General features: G+C 30.3%; 1 protein-coding gene across 3 annotated transcripts in view; it reads left to right on the plus strand.

Annotated features, from left to right (window-relative positions):
- The window catches only part of LOC143235859 (protein turtle-like), a 119,300-nt gene extending 106,724 nt beyond the window's left edge, over positions 1-12,576 (plus strand). For 2 of the 3 annotated variants that reach the window (XM_076474102.1, XM_076474103.1), the window contains exons 10-14: positions 2,048-2,072; positions 6,175-6,263; positions 7,987-8,111; positions 8,487-8,721; positions 10,390-12,576. In XM_076474102.1, coding sequence (XP_076330217.1) covers positions 2,048-2,072; positions 6,175-6,263; positions 7,987-8,111; positions 8,487-8,708 — 461 coding nt within the window. In that variant the 3' untranslated portion in view covers positions 8,709-8,721; positions 10,390-12,576. Of the gene's footprint in view, positions 1-2,047; positions 2,073-6,174; positions 6,264-7,986; positions 8,112-8,486; positions 8,722-10,389 lie in introns of those variants that run through there. The other variant, XR_013019403.1, reaches the window with a different exon arrangement.
- The last annotated feature ends 614 nt before the right edge of the window (positions 12,577-13,190 follow it).

Raw genomic sequence — 13,190 nt, forward strand, 5'->3', positions numbered from 1 at the left:
TTACCGTTATAGAAATAAAGTTTGCCTGAATTTCATATTATTTTTATTTCTTTTGGTGACGAAAAAAAAATTGTTTTGGGGGGTCCCTTATCAGCACAAATTGAAGACTGCATGACCAAGTCTTTCGTTATGGTGAAGTTAATTACTAAATGAAAATAATTATTATAAAGATATTTAGTATATTATGAAATTTTGTATCTTATATTATTATTCACGTGCTATCTTATTTAAAAATAAGAATAAGTTCAAACAGTGTGAAATATAAGTTTTATTCTAACGTATAAACTCGTATCAATAAAAGAACTTGACGAACTTTCTCTTCCAAGTTTTGTGAAGCAAAATTTCGGCATTAAATATGAAAGAAAGGACAGCCATGTATTTTTATTAAAATATCTAGTGGAATAACTACATTAGTATTATATATGTTATTTTAGACAAATATCAAAACTTTAAGATTTTAGGCAGTGTGTTTCAATTGGATTGTATAACACTTTCGATTTTTACATGACATATCAACTATATTCAAGTGAAATAAAAAAATATAATTATTTTAATATTTAATTTGTTGTTAATCCGTTGAAATTAACAGTAACAAAAATCAGAATAGATGAGATGGAACACACAACGCATAACGTTCACAAGTGCGTTCGTCGAGTGTGAGGAATTGAGTTGAGGGTGTGTTTTCGGTGTTTTCTTTATAGTGAAGTCACATTAGGCTATCTGCTTATTCCACCGAGAGGAATCGAACCACACTGACCACACTGATTTGAGCGTTGTAAAAATTGCATTGAAATCAATTATTTCAGTACATTTATTTGATATTCTCCAAACCCTGCTCTTAACGTAAATAACATTACATATAACAAAAACATATTGCAAAAATCTCAGTTATTCGTTATTTCTAGTTAATCCTTATTAAATGTGCTGTAACAAATATTAATGAAGTGTAAGTTAATGTATTATTAGTTTGTTTTGGGCTTTTTTATTGTTTTAATCTTTTTTGATACAAGATAAAGTAAATGAAATGTTTTAATTCAATGCATTTACAAATATTTTAAATTCACATTTCGTATTTGATAATGTTACGTATTATAATCTATCTCAAATGAGTCGCCAATTTATTATGTTACATATTACGATTTAAAACAGCCGTGTATTTTAATTTTATTATATAGGTTAATTTAGTATTGATATGCATGAAATTTATTATGTTTGCCAACAAGATTGATCCACATAATTTTCTTACTAAACATAAATATATTTTAATATACAAACGACAATACAATATACAAAAAAACGTTATTACAAATAATAATTTACGTACAAAACTTTATACAAACTTGCAAACAATACTGTGTCTTCTGTTTGGTTTGGAACTGAATATTTTCTCGACTGTTCACGAGTAGTGAATTAATTTTATGTTGATACACAGGTACATTTTTCTTGACGAGACGGAAACTAGCTTCTTCACACGTGAGTTTATTCTCGACAAAAATATCTGATGTTCTCATAGAAATACTAGTGTCCAAAGTTAATTCACTGAAGTTTTTAATGTTTGCAATCCATAAACATTCATGCTCAGACATCTTCAGTTTTTCAATTAATAAGCGTTTATCACAAGTGTAGCTTCCAAGGTTTATAGTATACCAACTGTAGCCAACCAACAATATTAAAACTGTCTCACAGCGTGGCTGCCTTCCATATTCATTAGGCACAGTTTTCAAAAATTCAGCTAGCAGTAATACTGGGAATCACTAGTATTACATTACATACGTAGTACATTGTTGATTCTTAAGCTTGAGATCGGGACTTTCGCAATACACATTTAACAATAGACGTTATATGCGTTTGTAAATACATGTTAAACTGAAACAAACATAGATATTAAAATAAATACATCATACCAAATCCGTTACAATCAATAAATAAATATGTATACATGTGTGTGTGTGTTCAAAATAATAGGTTGTTACGTATTAATTTTCTTCAATAAGAATTTCATGTGGTAGTAAGTGTTAAAATAACCATGTACTTTTCTTTATGAAAGCTGCCAATAACGGAGATGAAAACAGGTGAGATGTGTAAGAGTTCATTTAACAAAATAATTAATTTAACTAAACAGGAAATCTTTACAGGTAAATTGACCTCTATAGATAAATTAATGTACATTTTGCACAGTTATTTCTAACGGAGTGTGACAAATCAGCACAACGATACGATAAACCGACAATGTTATGGGTACTCTCTTCTTAAAACTTTCGCTACCAATTTGATATTCCTTCATCATCATGTTAAAAAGCCCATTATTCATGATTTTGTACCTTTTCTACCTTCTTCAAACTCAGGAATATGGAACGAACACGGAGTTTCTACCTCGACAACATTTACATCCATGAAAGTAGATATGAAGATGTTTTAATTTCGTACATCTAACAACAAAAATAAAGAATACTAAAACATACATTGTTTGCACTGTCAGTGCAACCAATATGGTTATTGAAATGATGTAAGAATAAAGTCAAGTTGAAAATAATGTAAATAGATAAAAACACACTCTGTTCTTTATCTTATTATTAATGATGTGGTACGTTTAGAATCTGAGAACTGAGAATTATTATTTTTAACATTTTTAGCTTAACTTTATTATTACTTGAAACAAGTAGGCTTCCATAAGCAGAATTTTAGTCCAAATTACTTTGAGCAGTTGAACTTGTTTTTATATTTTTTAAAGTGTTTCTGAGACCAAGAGTTCACATCAAACTTTTCTTGAGGAAAAGTCAATATTGGGAACTTATTTATTTCTACACTTACTGAATAATTTTTTTATTATAAAATAATGACTGATTATGTCCAGTTTTCCGCCAAGAAAATATTTGGGTCTGTTTTATTTTTAGTTATATTTCGTGTCTTAAATTATAATGTGAAACACATTAACTGAAATTAATTAACAAATGTTACACAACGATGATCTTGGGATTAAAATCTCGAGCTAATGACTGGAAATTAAAGGTTTACCTGGTAAATAAACAACCCATATCATTATTAATTTCAATAAGAGATTGTAAACATACGAGTTAAAATAAAATATACTTCAGATTACTTATCAGTCGAATGGACCATATAAAATTACATTAATCACGAACCTTTGCTAATTATGTATCTATATGAGATGATTGACATCACAGTGTTCATCTGATGAAGGCATAAATTAGCTCATTTGAGTTAATACATTATTTATTATAATGTAATACACTCCGACATTATGAAACAATTTTGGTTAATATATATGCTGATAGAATAAGTAAATATAATTTTCTATGTTATTAAATCGAGTGATTTACTTCTCATAAAAAAACTAAAAACAACTCATACAGTTATAATCAATCCTCTTTCCAATTAATTAATTAATATTGTTTAATTATTAACAATAATACAATATGCACCCTCTAAACTCGCATAAATATAGTCATCTGAATATATTCAGTTTCGTAGATTATAGGCCGAATTTACCTTTTTACATCCAACATTTTATGGACATGTTGATTGCAAGGAAATACCTTATTATTGAATTGTAATGTATTCAATCTTTTACGAAAACAAAATGAACTTCTTGTTCTGTATGTAATTAGGATTTGTTGGATTAATATTACAGTTACATTAATTCATAGCCCTGCAGTAGCTCAACGGCAAGTCTGAAAGCTTAACGATAAAAATCTGGCTGCGATACCCGTAGTAAGCACAGAACGGGTAGCCCATTGTGATTAACTGGAAACAAACCAAAGCAGATTAATCATCTTACATGTTCTGTAATTTTATTTGTATCTGTCATATCTCACGTTAAAAAGAGCCTTAAAGTACAGATTTGTCAGTGTTCAAAAGTGTTTCACAAGTTGATCAGTTTTATGTAGAACCAGACATTTACAATCCACCCTAGATCGAATAGTTTTTTTAACTACAACTTTCAAATTATTATACTAAGTACATTTTAATGAAAGTTTATATATATTTTTTCAAAGTGAGGCTTAATTTAAGTTTAGATTTTTTTTCCCATAAACTATCGTCACAAACATGGAATATAAGTTTCATTTGTCTGTATTCGTTTATATCTCATAGTTCTGTGGTGAATTCATGAATACATTAGTCGAACTTGTGTTACTTATGATGTGTCGTATTCCGAGATGAAAACTTCGCAATATAAAAAAACAAAATAAATGTATTCCGCTTTGAACTTGGTGATAGTTCATCATCTTTCAAAAACAAAGAAGTTGTCATTTGCTTCCCGTAGCACCAAATGTCTTCGATAAAAAGTTTACTTAATTGTGTCCCACGTGAAGCAGTTGAGAGGTTTAGACATTTTGCATTAAATACTTTCTTCACTTGCAAAATAGACAAATATAACAAAAAAGAAAGGTAAACATTATTTCTCCAAAATTAAATTAATTTTTAACTTCAATTCCCACAAGTAATAAACATTAATTTATTAAAAAAACGCAGCATATTTTTTACATATTCATATATACTTTTCTTATTTTAGTCTGCAGCTGTCGTAGCTGTTTTTGTTAAAGTGATGTTAATCAGAATTGCATTAACGTTAATAAGAGTCAATACGAGATTATTCACAATTTAATAAAATGCGCTCGAAACGCTACTTCTTATAAGGCTGAAAATGTATTATCCCTCAAAAATGTCAATTATCATTGTAAATACGTAAGTAAGTGTTCAGGTCGAAACGCTTTCGTAAGTAAATATATTTTATTCATTAAACTACGGCGACATTATTAAATGAAGCTACTGATGATGAGATTATTTTAAAACTTTTTTTTGCGATTTTGAATTAAATGTAAAAACAACGTCATTAATAAGTTATTAAATTCGTTCACTTGTTTTAGTTAAATATTATTTAATTTTTTAGTAAAATTATCGAATTATATTTAAATTTTGCGTTCAAAGCTCTTGATGCAAGAATATTTAAATGTTTGTTTCTCGTTTTTTGTCACATGGTTTCTGAACAAGTTTCACATAAGAATATTTGTCCTACATACACTGCAGAAAATATAGGCTTAGCTGTTTTGGACCACTGAAATTCGTTTTTGAATGTGCTGCTATAAGGTTTATTATAAGGAGCTTATGTCATATAAGATATACGGGAACTCATCTTTTATATTTATATATTATTACTTTTCTATTAATTTACGTGTTTAAAGGAAAGCATCAGAATGATATATTATGAAGTGGGAGACCAGTAGTTGAATTGTTTCAAAAAATGATATTCAAATTTCCAGGCCAACGAATTATGAAATAATACATCGTCATATTTGTCTGTTATTATGAAATTTTAATAGTTATTAATTAAGAAATGTATTATTCTTGCCTTTTTAGGCAATGTTGGTAATTATTATATCATTATAATTATTATAGTCGCTGCTTGCTATACCTACCACACAGACTGCAGAAATCTGACTACATTTTAATCGTCAACATCTCCGTCAGGGCAAAAACAAACTTACCAATATGAGGTTTATGAAAATATATTGTTTTCTTAGTTGATATATAACTGCTACAAACAAGTAACTCTTAATAATGTCATACAGCTTAAAATGCTAAATATTTCCAATATGTTTTTTTAAACATCATCTAGGCCTCAAATAACCACATTCTAATTATCTCGATCAAATTTAAGGGCGATTTTACATTGTCGACTGACACAGAATGTTGAAATTTCTTTGTAACCTAACTCATTACTGAGCCTTTTTCTATTCCAGAAAACAAAGAAAGCCAAAAAACAAAACCAAACAAATAAAAAACACGATGCTTTAACGTCAATTGAAATAAAATATATGTAGTTTATAAAATTTTCAGTTACGATATAGATCCATTTAATAATTTACGATAAGCTACATCAAATCTGTCAAACAATGAGCACGGTTATATCATTTTGAAATAAAAAATTAATATTTCATATTAAAATAAAGTACAACTTGTAGGCATCCTAATGTATTATAATGTTCCTTTTAAATTTTCTAGTACTAAATATTCCAGTTGTAGTGATAAAGTCTTATATAACCATTCTTTACTTGTTTGTTTACTTAATGGCTTACGTCTAGTAACGTAGCTTTTGCCTATTATATTCTATAAATCGTGAAGTTATAATGTATGACATTTATATATCTTCAGGGAAGAGAGTATAACTTTAAAAAACATTGGAGAGTGTTATACCCCCCCTTCAATGTTAGAAGACGAAAGATGCCCGGATCTTATTCAAGGTATGTTATCAGGCTAGGAATGTTTATATTAAACTCGTAATTTGTCAGTTTCGATACAAGCAAACCAGAACTTAAGGAAAAGAAGAATTTACTTTGGAATGAGTTTCACTTCAATGGAAAGTCGAAGAATTAATCTTGAACTCAAAATGGACGAAATGAAGTTTCCATTTAATAGTTTATTAATGTTTTAAGTAATCATTTACTATACGATACGTACAAACTGTTTTTTGAATAAAAAAGATATTTTAATCATAAAATATATCGCATAAACGATTATAAATATACTTTACTTGAGTGAAATGAAAAACTATTTAGATGTAACAGTGTGTTCAAAATTTAATCTTTGAAACTGAATCATGTTTTGAGTTGCATTATAATGATACGCGGTTTATTTACACAGGACTATTTCAACTACATTGACAGACAATAACTGCAGAAACAGAAAGGTGTAGCGAAATAATTATTATTAGTACGAAATGAGAAATTGTGGGCCTTCCCTGGGACATTGTCGTTAAGATCATTTAACATAACATATAACATTATATAATACCACTAGCAAAAGTGAATTCAGTGATAAGTTAAATGTTTTAAGCCTAATTTATGAAAATTTCTTGTTAATAATAACATTTTTAAGCATGTGGAGTTTTGCTCTATAAAACCGAAATTAAATCGTTACAAAGATTGTTATACAAAAGAAGGTGTGAGAAGAAAGGCTAGTACTTGGAAAAAGTAGGTCGTTATCATTTTGGGAAGTCCAAAATATTAAAAGTTATTATAAAAAAGCCCCTTGGTATGAAATTACTTACGAATTGTATCTGAAATGCTTCCTAATTATCGAAATAATGGCACAATATTTAGTACAGGAGTTTGGTAATCCTCTCTATACAGTAAAACCATATTAAAGTGCCCCAAATGTTGCCATATTGTATGTCAATCGGTTTCCAAACAAACTCCATCCTCCCAGCTGATGTCAGAAAATGCGGCTGCGTAGTACAGATACAATTACGAATGGACGCTATGCGGATAAACTGAAAACCGCAAACATACATACTATCAAATGTTTCATAGGACATAATCTTGAATTATTGTCGCAGGATAAGGCCACATACACCTCATTCCACATAACACCAATAATGTTTTTTTCCCATTTTCTATACCTCTTTATTGTTGAATTATTTGCCTGTCGGTAGGTTTCGGAATCATGCTATACCATATGTGTTCTTTTAGTAGTTGCAGCTGAACTTCATATGATCGCACTTCAGAAGGTGTTTTTTTATTTTATAGATTCTATTTCATGGCTTTTATTACTTTTTACGAATGCAATAAAACAATAGTGATGTTGGTTTGAGGTATTTCTGTGTACAAAAATTTATCGAATCTTTCAAAACCATTTTCTGGCTTTACTTTCTGTAAACAAGCGATATTTCTATAAAATGTAGATGATGTAGCTCTTAAGCATTAAATAAAATACAATGAAGTTATTGTATGACCTTCGTTGTATAAGATTCAAACATTATCTACATTTAGATGGGGTTTGTTCAGTTGTTTACACTTATATCTTAAATGTGTGAAAGCTAAAACAAAAACGCACCAGTCAGTCACATTGTGTGTTACAGCGTACTTATAATTTGTTTATATTCTGTAATGTCTAGAGTTATTTAGGTGTTATCATACTTTCGTTTAATTCAACGAGATTTTTCTCAGGTTGAATTGTTATTTTCAGAAATGCGGTGTGCCCTAGAAGGAGACAGTTGTATTTTCTCAGACACTGTAAAAAAATCTTGTATTCCAAAAGATACAACTCAACTACGTTGCATATCCTTGAACGATTCACGTGGTTCTGGTCAGGTAAACTTATACAATATAAAATGGTTGCATCATTTTATCTGTGTTTAGGAGGAGGAATGTGTCTTTATTGATTAATCAATATTATTTGGAATATCAGTTGGATGTAACTGTTAAGACGTGTAAGATTTCCTTTACATTTTTAACGACAGTATTGTAATATTTCATGTAAAATGTTGTATTTAACATCAATATTGTGATCTGTAATGAATAACAATGTCACCACTTTTGCTACACCGTATACAACATGCTCAAATTCGTATTCAAAACAATTTGCTATTCATTTGTTGATTCACTCTCTTCTTAAAAAACCCATAAGACGTCAAATATTAATACCGTATTTAATTCAGTCACTTCAGTATTTAGTAATTTTTACAGATAAACTTCATCTATTCGTCAACCCTTCCTTCACTCGAGGAACGAAAGCGACCATCTCTTGACAGTTGCGCTCTACAGATAGCTACGTGTACTGTCCACGGTCGCTCGCAAGAAAACGAATTAAGGGTAAAAGTGCGACCGTCATCGCCTTTCATCAGGGGAATGGTTCCCGGAGAAGTAACAGAATTAGCCATTACTGAAGACCGTAATACGGAGGTCTGATAATGGAGGCCAGGTATTTATTAATTCCTATTACTTTAGATAATAAAGCTAGTTTGAGAACTTGTTTCATTTTATTGATAAGGTGAGGTGTTCCAAATTATGGTGTTGAATTTATGGGTACTTTACATATCTGAATGAACTGTTTTGCATAAGCGGCGGCCCCGGCATGGCTAGGTGGGCTAAGGCGTTCGACTCGTAATCCGAGGGTCGCAGGTTCGAATCCCTGTCGCACCAAACATGCTCGCCCTATCAGCCGTAGGGACGTTATAATGTGACGGTCAATCCAACTATTCGTTGGTAAAAGAGTAGCCCAAGAGTTGGCGGTGGTTAGTGATGACAAGCTGCCTTCTCTCTAGTCTTACAATATTAAATTAGGGACGGCTAGCGCAGATAGCCCTTGAGTAGCTTTGCGCAAAATTCAAAAAATAACAAATAACGTTGCTTAAGTGGCACCTGACTTCAAACTTTATTTCATGACGTTATTATGTAGTTGAATAGTTGCTATAGTAATTATAACCAGGTTTGGCTAATTTACAGCTCAATTGGCATGTGACGGTGTGAAAAATGGTAGCTATATCACTAGGATGTTTAAAATCAACTAATCCATGTTTTAGTGATCTGGAATTCGTAATTTATCAAATTTAGTATGACTTAAGAATAGTGGAATTCGTGTATTATCAAATCTAACGTGACTGTTATATCTATATAAATAGGATTCGTGTGTTATTAAATCGAATATAATTAATGTGTCTGTAGATAGTGGGATTCGTGTGTTGTCAAATCTAATATAACTTACGTGTCTATAGATAGCGGGATTCGTGTGTTGTCACATCTAATATAAGTTACGTGTCTATAGATAGCGGGAATTGTGTGTTTATTAAAGCTAATTATAACTGGCGTGTCCATAGATAGCGGGATTCGTGTGTTACGAAAGCTAAGTGACGTGTTAATAGTTAATAGGATTTGCTTAACATCAAATGTAATTATAACTGATATGTCTGTAGATAGTGGAATTCCCAAATTATGAAATATAATCTAGATGACGTGTTTATATGATGTTAAATAGTTATTTTCCTTGGATACAGTTTATACAATTGTTTCAACTGCTTTAATAAAATACCAATAAAATTTTTATACAAATGTTATGCTTTTTTGTAACACTCAGTGTTTAAGAATTGTGGCAAAAGTTTTATATAGAAGATACGCTTAACTTTCCAAGTTTTTTTTTAGTTGATTTTTGTGAAAATATTTAAATTCCCACACGATCCAAGAAGTTCGTTTTCATAAAAAACTTTTGTAAATATATATTACTTTTTAAAAATAAAAACAACTCTTCTGCACACGACACCTAATACATTAATATTTAAACTTCAACGTGAAATTGGACTCGGTTTCTGCTTAAGCGAAACATTTAGTTTCATTTTGTTCATATTAACTTTTGCCTAAGGTAACTATTTTTAGAAAATTTCTTCAGAAGAGGACTCATTTGACAGTAAAAACGAAAGCATCTCCAATAATAATACAGTAAAATAATAAGTAAACAAAAGAGGGTATTTTTTATCTTACTGCAACATTGTTAATTTGACACTCTTTTTTTCTTGATATTGTAAGCACGTTTTTCTTGATATTGTAAACACGTTTTTCTTGATATTGTAAGCAATTTTCTTCTTTTTTATATTAGGTTTCCAAACATCGTCTCACTGGATCTAAAGTCAAATTGTGCCTAAGAAAAGAGTTCATGTCGTGTAACCCTATTTGTTATACATAAGTGATGTGCATTATATGCACATAGCTTTCGGTAAAAGCCTAAAAAGTATTAATATAACCTTGTTTCAGATAACCTGTAATACGTATTACACTAAGACATAGTGTGTACGTTCTGTATACGCCATAACATAGTAATACGTTATATATATATATATATATATATGTATGCACTAGAACATAATGTGTACGTTCTATATACTCTGTGGTAATGTGTTTACGTTCTATATACACTTGGAAATAGTATGGACATTCTGTATACACTAGGTTGTAGTGTGTGTGTTCTGTATGCACTACGGTATAGTGTACGCATTCTAGATACACTAGAACATACGATGTACGGTCTGCATACGCTGGGACACAGTTTGTACATCTGTATATATACTAGGACATGGTCTGTAGATTATACACTAGGACGCAGTTTGTATGCTCTGAATACATTAGGACATTGTGTGTACATTCTGTATACATTAGACCATCGTGTGCATGTTCTATGTACACTGGGATATAGTGTGTACGTTTTATATACATTATGTCATACTGTATATGTATGTGCTAGGACATAGTGTAAGTTTGGTGTGTATGTTCTGTATACATTATGTTGTAGTGTGTTCACATAGATAAGCAGGCATCTTCCTATCTTCATTATATACTATTTTAAAACGGGCAGAGTGTCTTAGAAGACGATGGAGAAGATGTGTACTTATGATTAAAAGAAACCATAAAAGATGTGGATGTGTGTCAGTTAACCATCAAAAAGGAAAAGAATTTTCACATGTTCTCAAAACCTTCAAATAAACGACCAACAGAAGTATTCTAATGATAAGAAGCTAGAATGTTACACTTAACCCTTTTTTGATACGATTTTTAATGACAATGTCTAATAAACAGAAGACTAATCTCAACAAAAATTAAAAGTAGTCCAGTATGTTGATTCATATTTGTCTGAGTTTTTCACGTTACATCTGTAGTGGCGTTGTCGTACGAAGTCCGAATATAACCCTTTCGGTGTAAATCATTTTCGTTTAGATCAAACGAAAAATTATTCTTTGTCGTCATAAAAAAGATCATAGATGAAATTTAACAGCATGAGGTTTCAATTTTAAGGAGTTACTGTGAGTTTTAGAAAATTATTCACTATAAATATGATAATATCAACAAAGAATTTTTTACTGTACACTAATTACAACATTTTTATAAATTAAATTACAAATAAAATTATTGTTTTTGTACGCTAAAAGTATTTCATATAATGTGATAAACAACTGAATTTAGAAACAAAAAAGACGCTGCCTCAGAAATCCAGTTAATTATTTGTGGTTAGTTGTAAATTAAAGCAAGGCCATTAATTTTTAATTATTATTCTCTGTTCAAAGCTACAAGGTGGTTATGAAGAAAACTAATACACTTATCGTAAAACTACTTTTCTCGAAGAAGGAACTTTCACATCCTGAAAATGATGTTTTACTCAGGAACATTTGGTATAAGAGTCTTTAAAACATATTACACCTAAACATATTACACCTAAATATTATTATTTATGATGTAGGGTAATTCAAAAACATATTTTACTGCATACTCAAATCCCATTAGTCACAGACTGGCGTTGTTGTTATTTCTTTTGTTTGTTTTTCACTTTTAAAAACGTGATGTTGGCGATTTAAGTGAAATCTGTGTCACTGTACAGTATCGTACAGTTGCTGCCCGTCTATGCAATCAGAGCAACGCACCAGCAGATGTTTGACTGTGAGGTTTTATCCCATAGAAATAACTGTGAGGATCGTTGATCACCATCTTGAACAGATGGCGTGTGCAGCAGCCGCACTCACAGATAAGTTTGCACACTGATTGAAAATGATGGAAAACGTACAGAACACCCTTCTTTGAAACACCTTGTACTGTGTTTAAATTCTGATAAATATTACTTGCGTTTCTCAGTATACTTCTGGGTAAGTTCACTTCTTCCATAGCGAGTAGTTTTTAAGATATAATCATTTTAAAGATAGTGATTTCTTGTGTTTTGACCAAACGTTGATTTTGGTTTTCTCTTTCTTCGGTTTTTTTATGACCTAGTCATATATCACTTATATTTTGTATAACACCTAACAGGTAACACAATCTCTGTATTTTATACATACATAAACTATAATATATGTGTTAAACAGTAAAAGATCATATAGTTTTTAAACTACCTTTGCAGACCAATAATTATATTGATTATCTTGTAATAAAAGTATGGTTACGTCCTTATAAATATTTGAGTTAGAAAGAGCAGTTTTTTTTTTAATTAAGCGCAAAATACCAAGCAAAGAGATCAAATGTACATAATTTTATTAGTATGTCATATTTAACTGTCGTGTAAATTTGCGATTTGCTTTAAACACTTATACAAATACTTTAACTATACGTCTCAGAAGTGTGGCTGCCAATGATGAGGTAAACTGAACTTGTTTCAGTGCCAACTGTTGACAATGAGGTAAACATAAAAAAATATTAAATAAAATGCAATGAAAATATACACTAAGCTCTCCTAATAATGCAAAAGAAAAGGTTAATCAGATAAAGGGGAAAAAAAAGCAAGTGAACATTTAAAAGAAACGAGATTTACAAAGTACATTTCTACACGCAGAGTATAGAACCTAGCCCAAATGTTGCAAACTACTATGGAAATCAAAGCTTTGTATACTTTAAGAGTGAATATTTTAGTTCTGCTCTAAA

This window comes from Tachypleus tridentatus, chromosome 12 (genome assembly GCF_004210375.1).
Source record: "Tachypleus tridentatus isolate NWPU-2018 chromosome 12, ASM421037v1, whole genome shotgun sequence".
Lineage (NCBI taxonomy): Eukaryota > Metazoa > Arthropoda > Merostomata > Xiphosura > Limulidae > Tachypleus > Tachypleus tridentatus.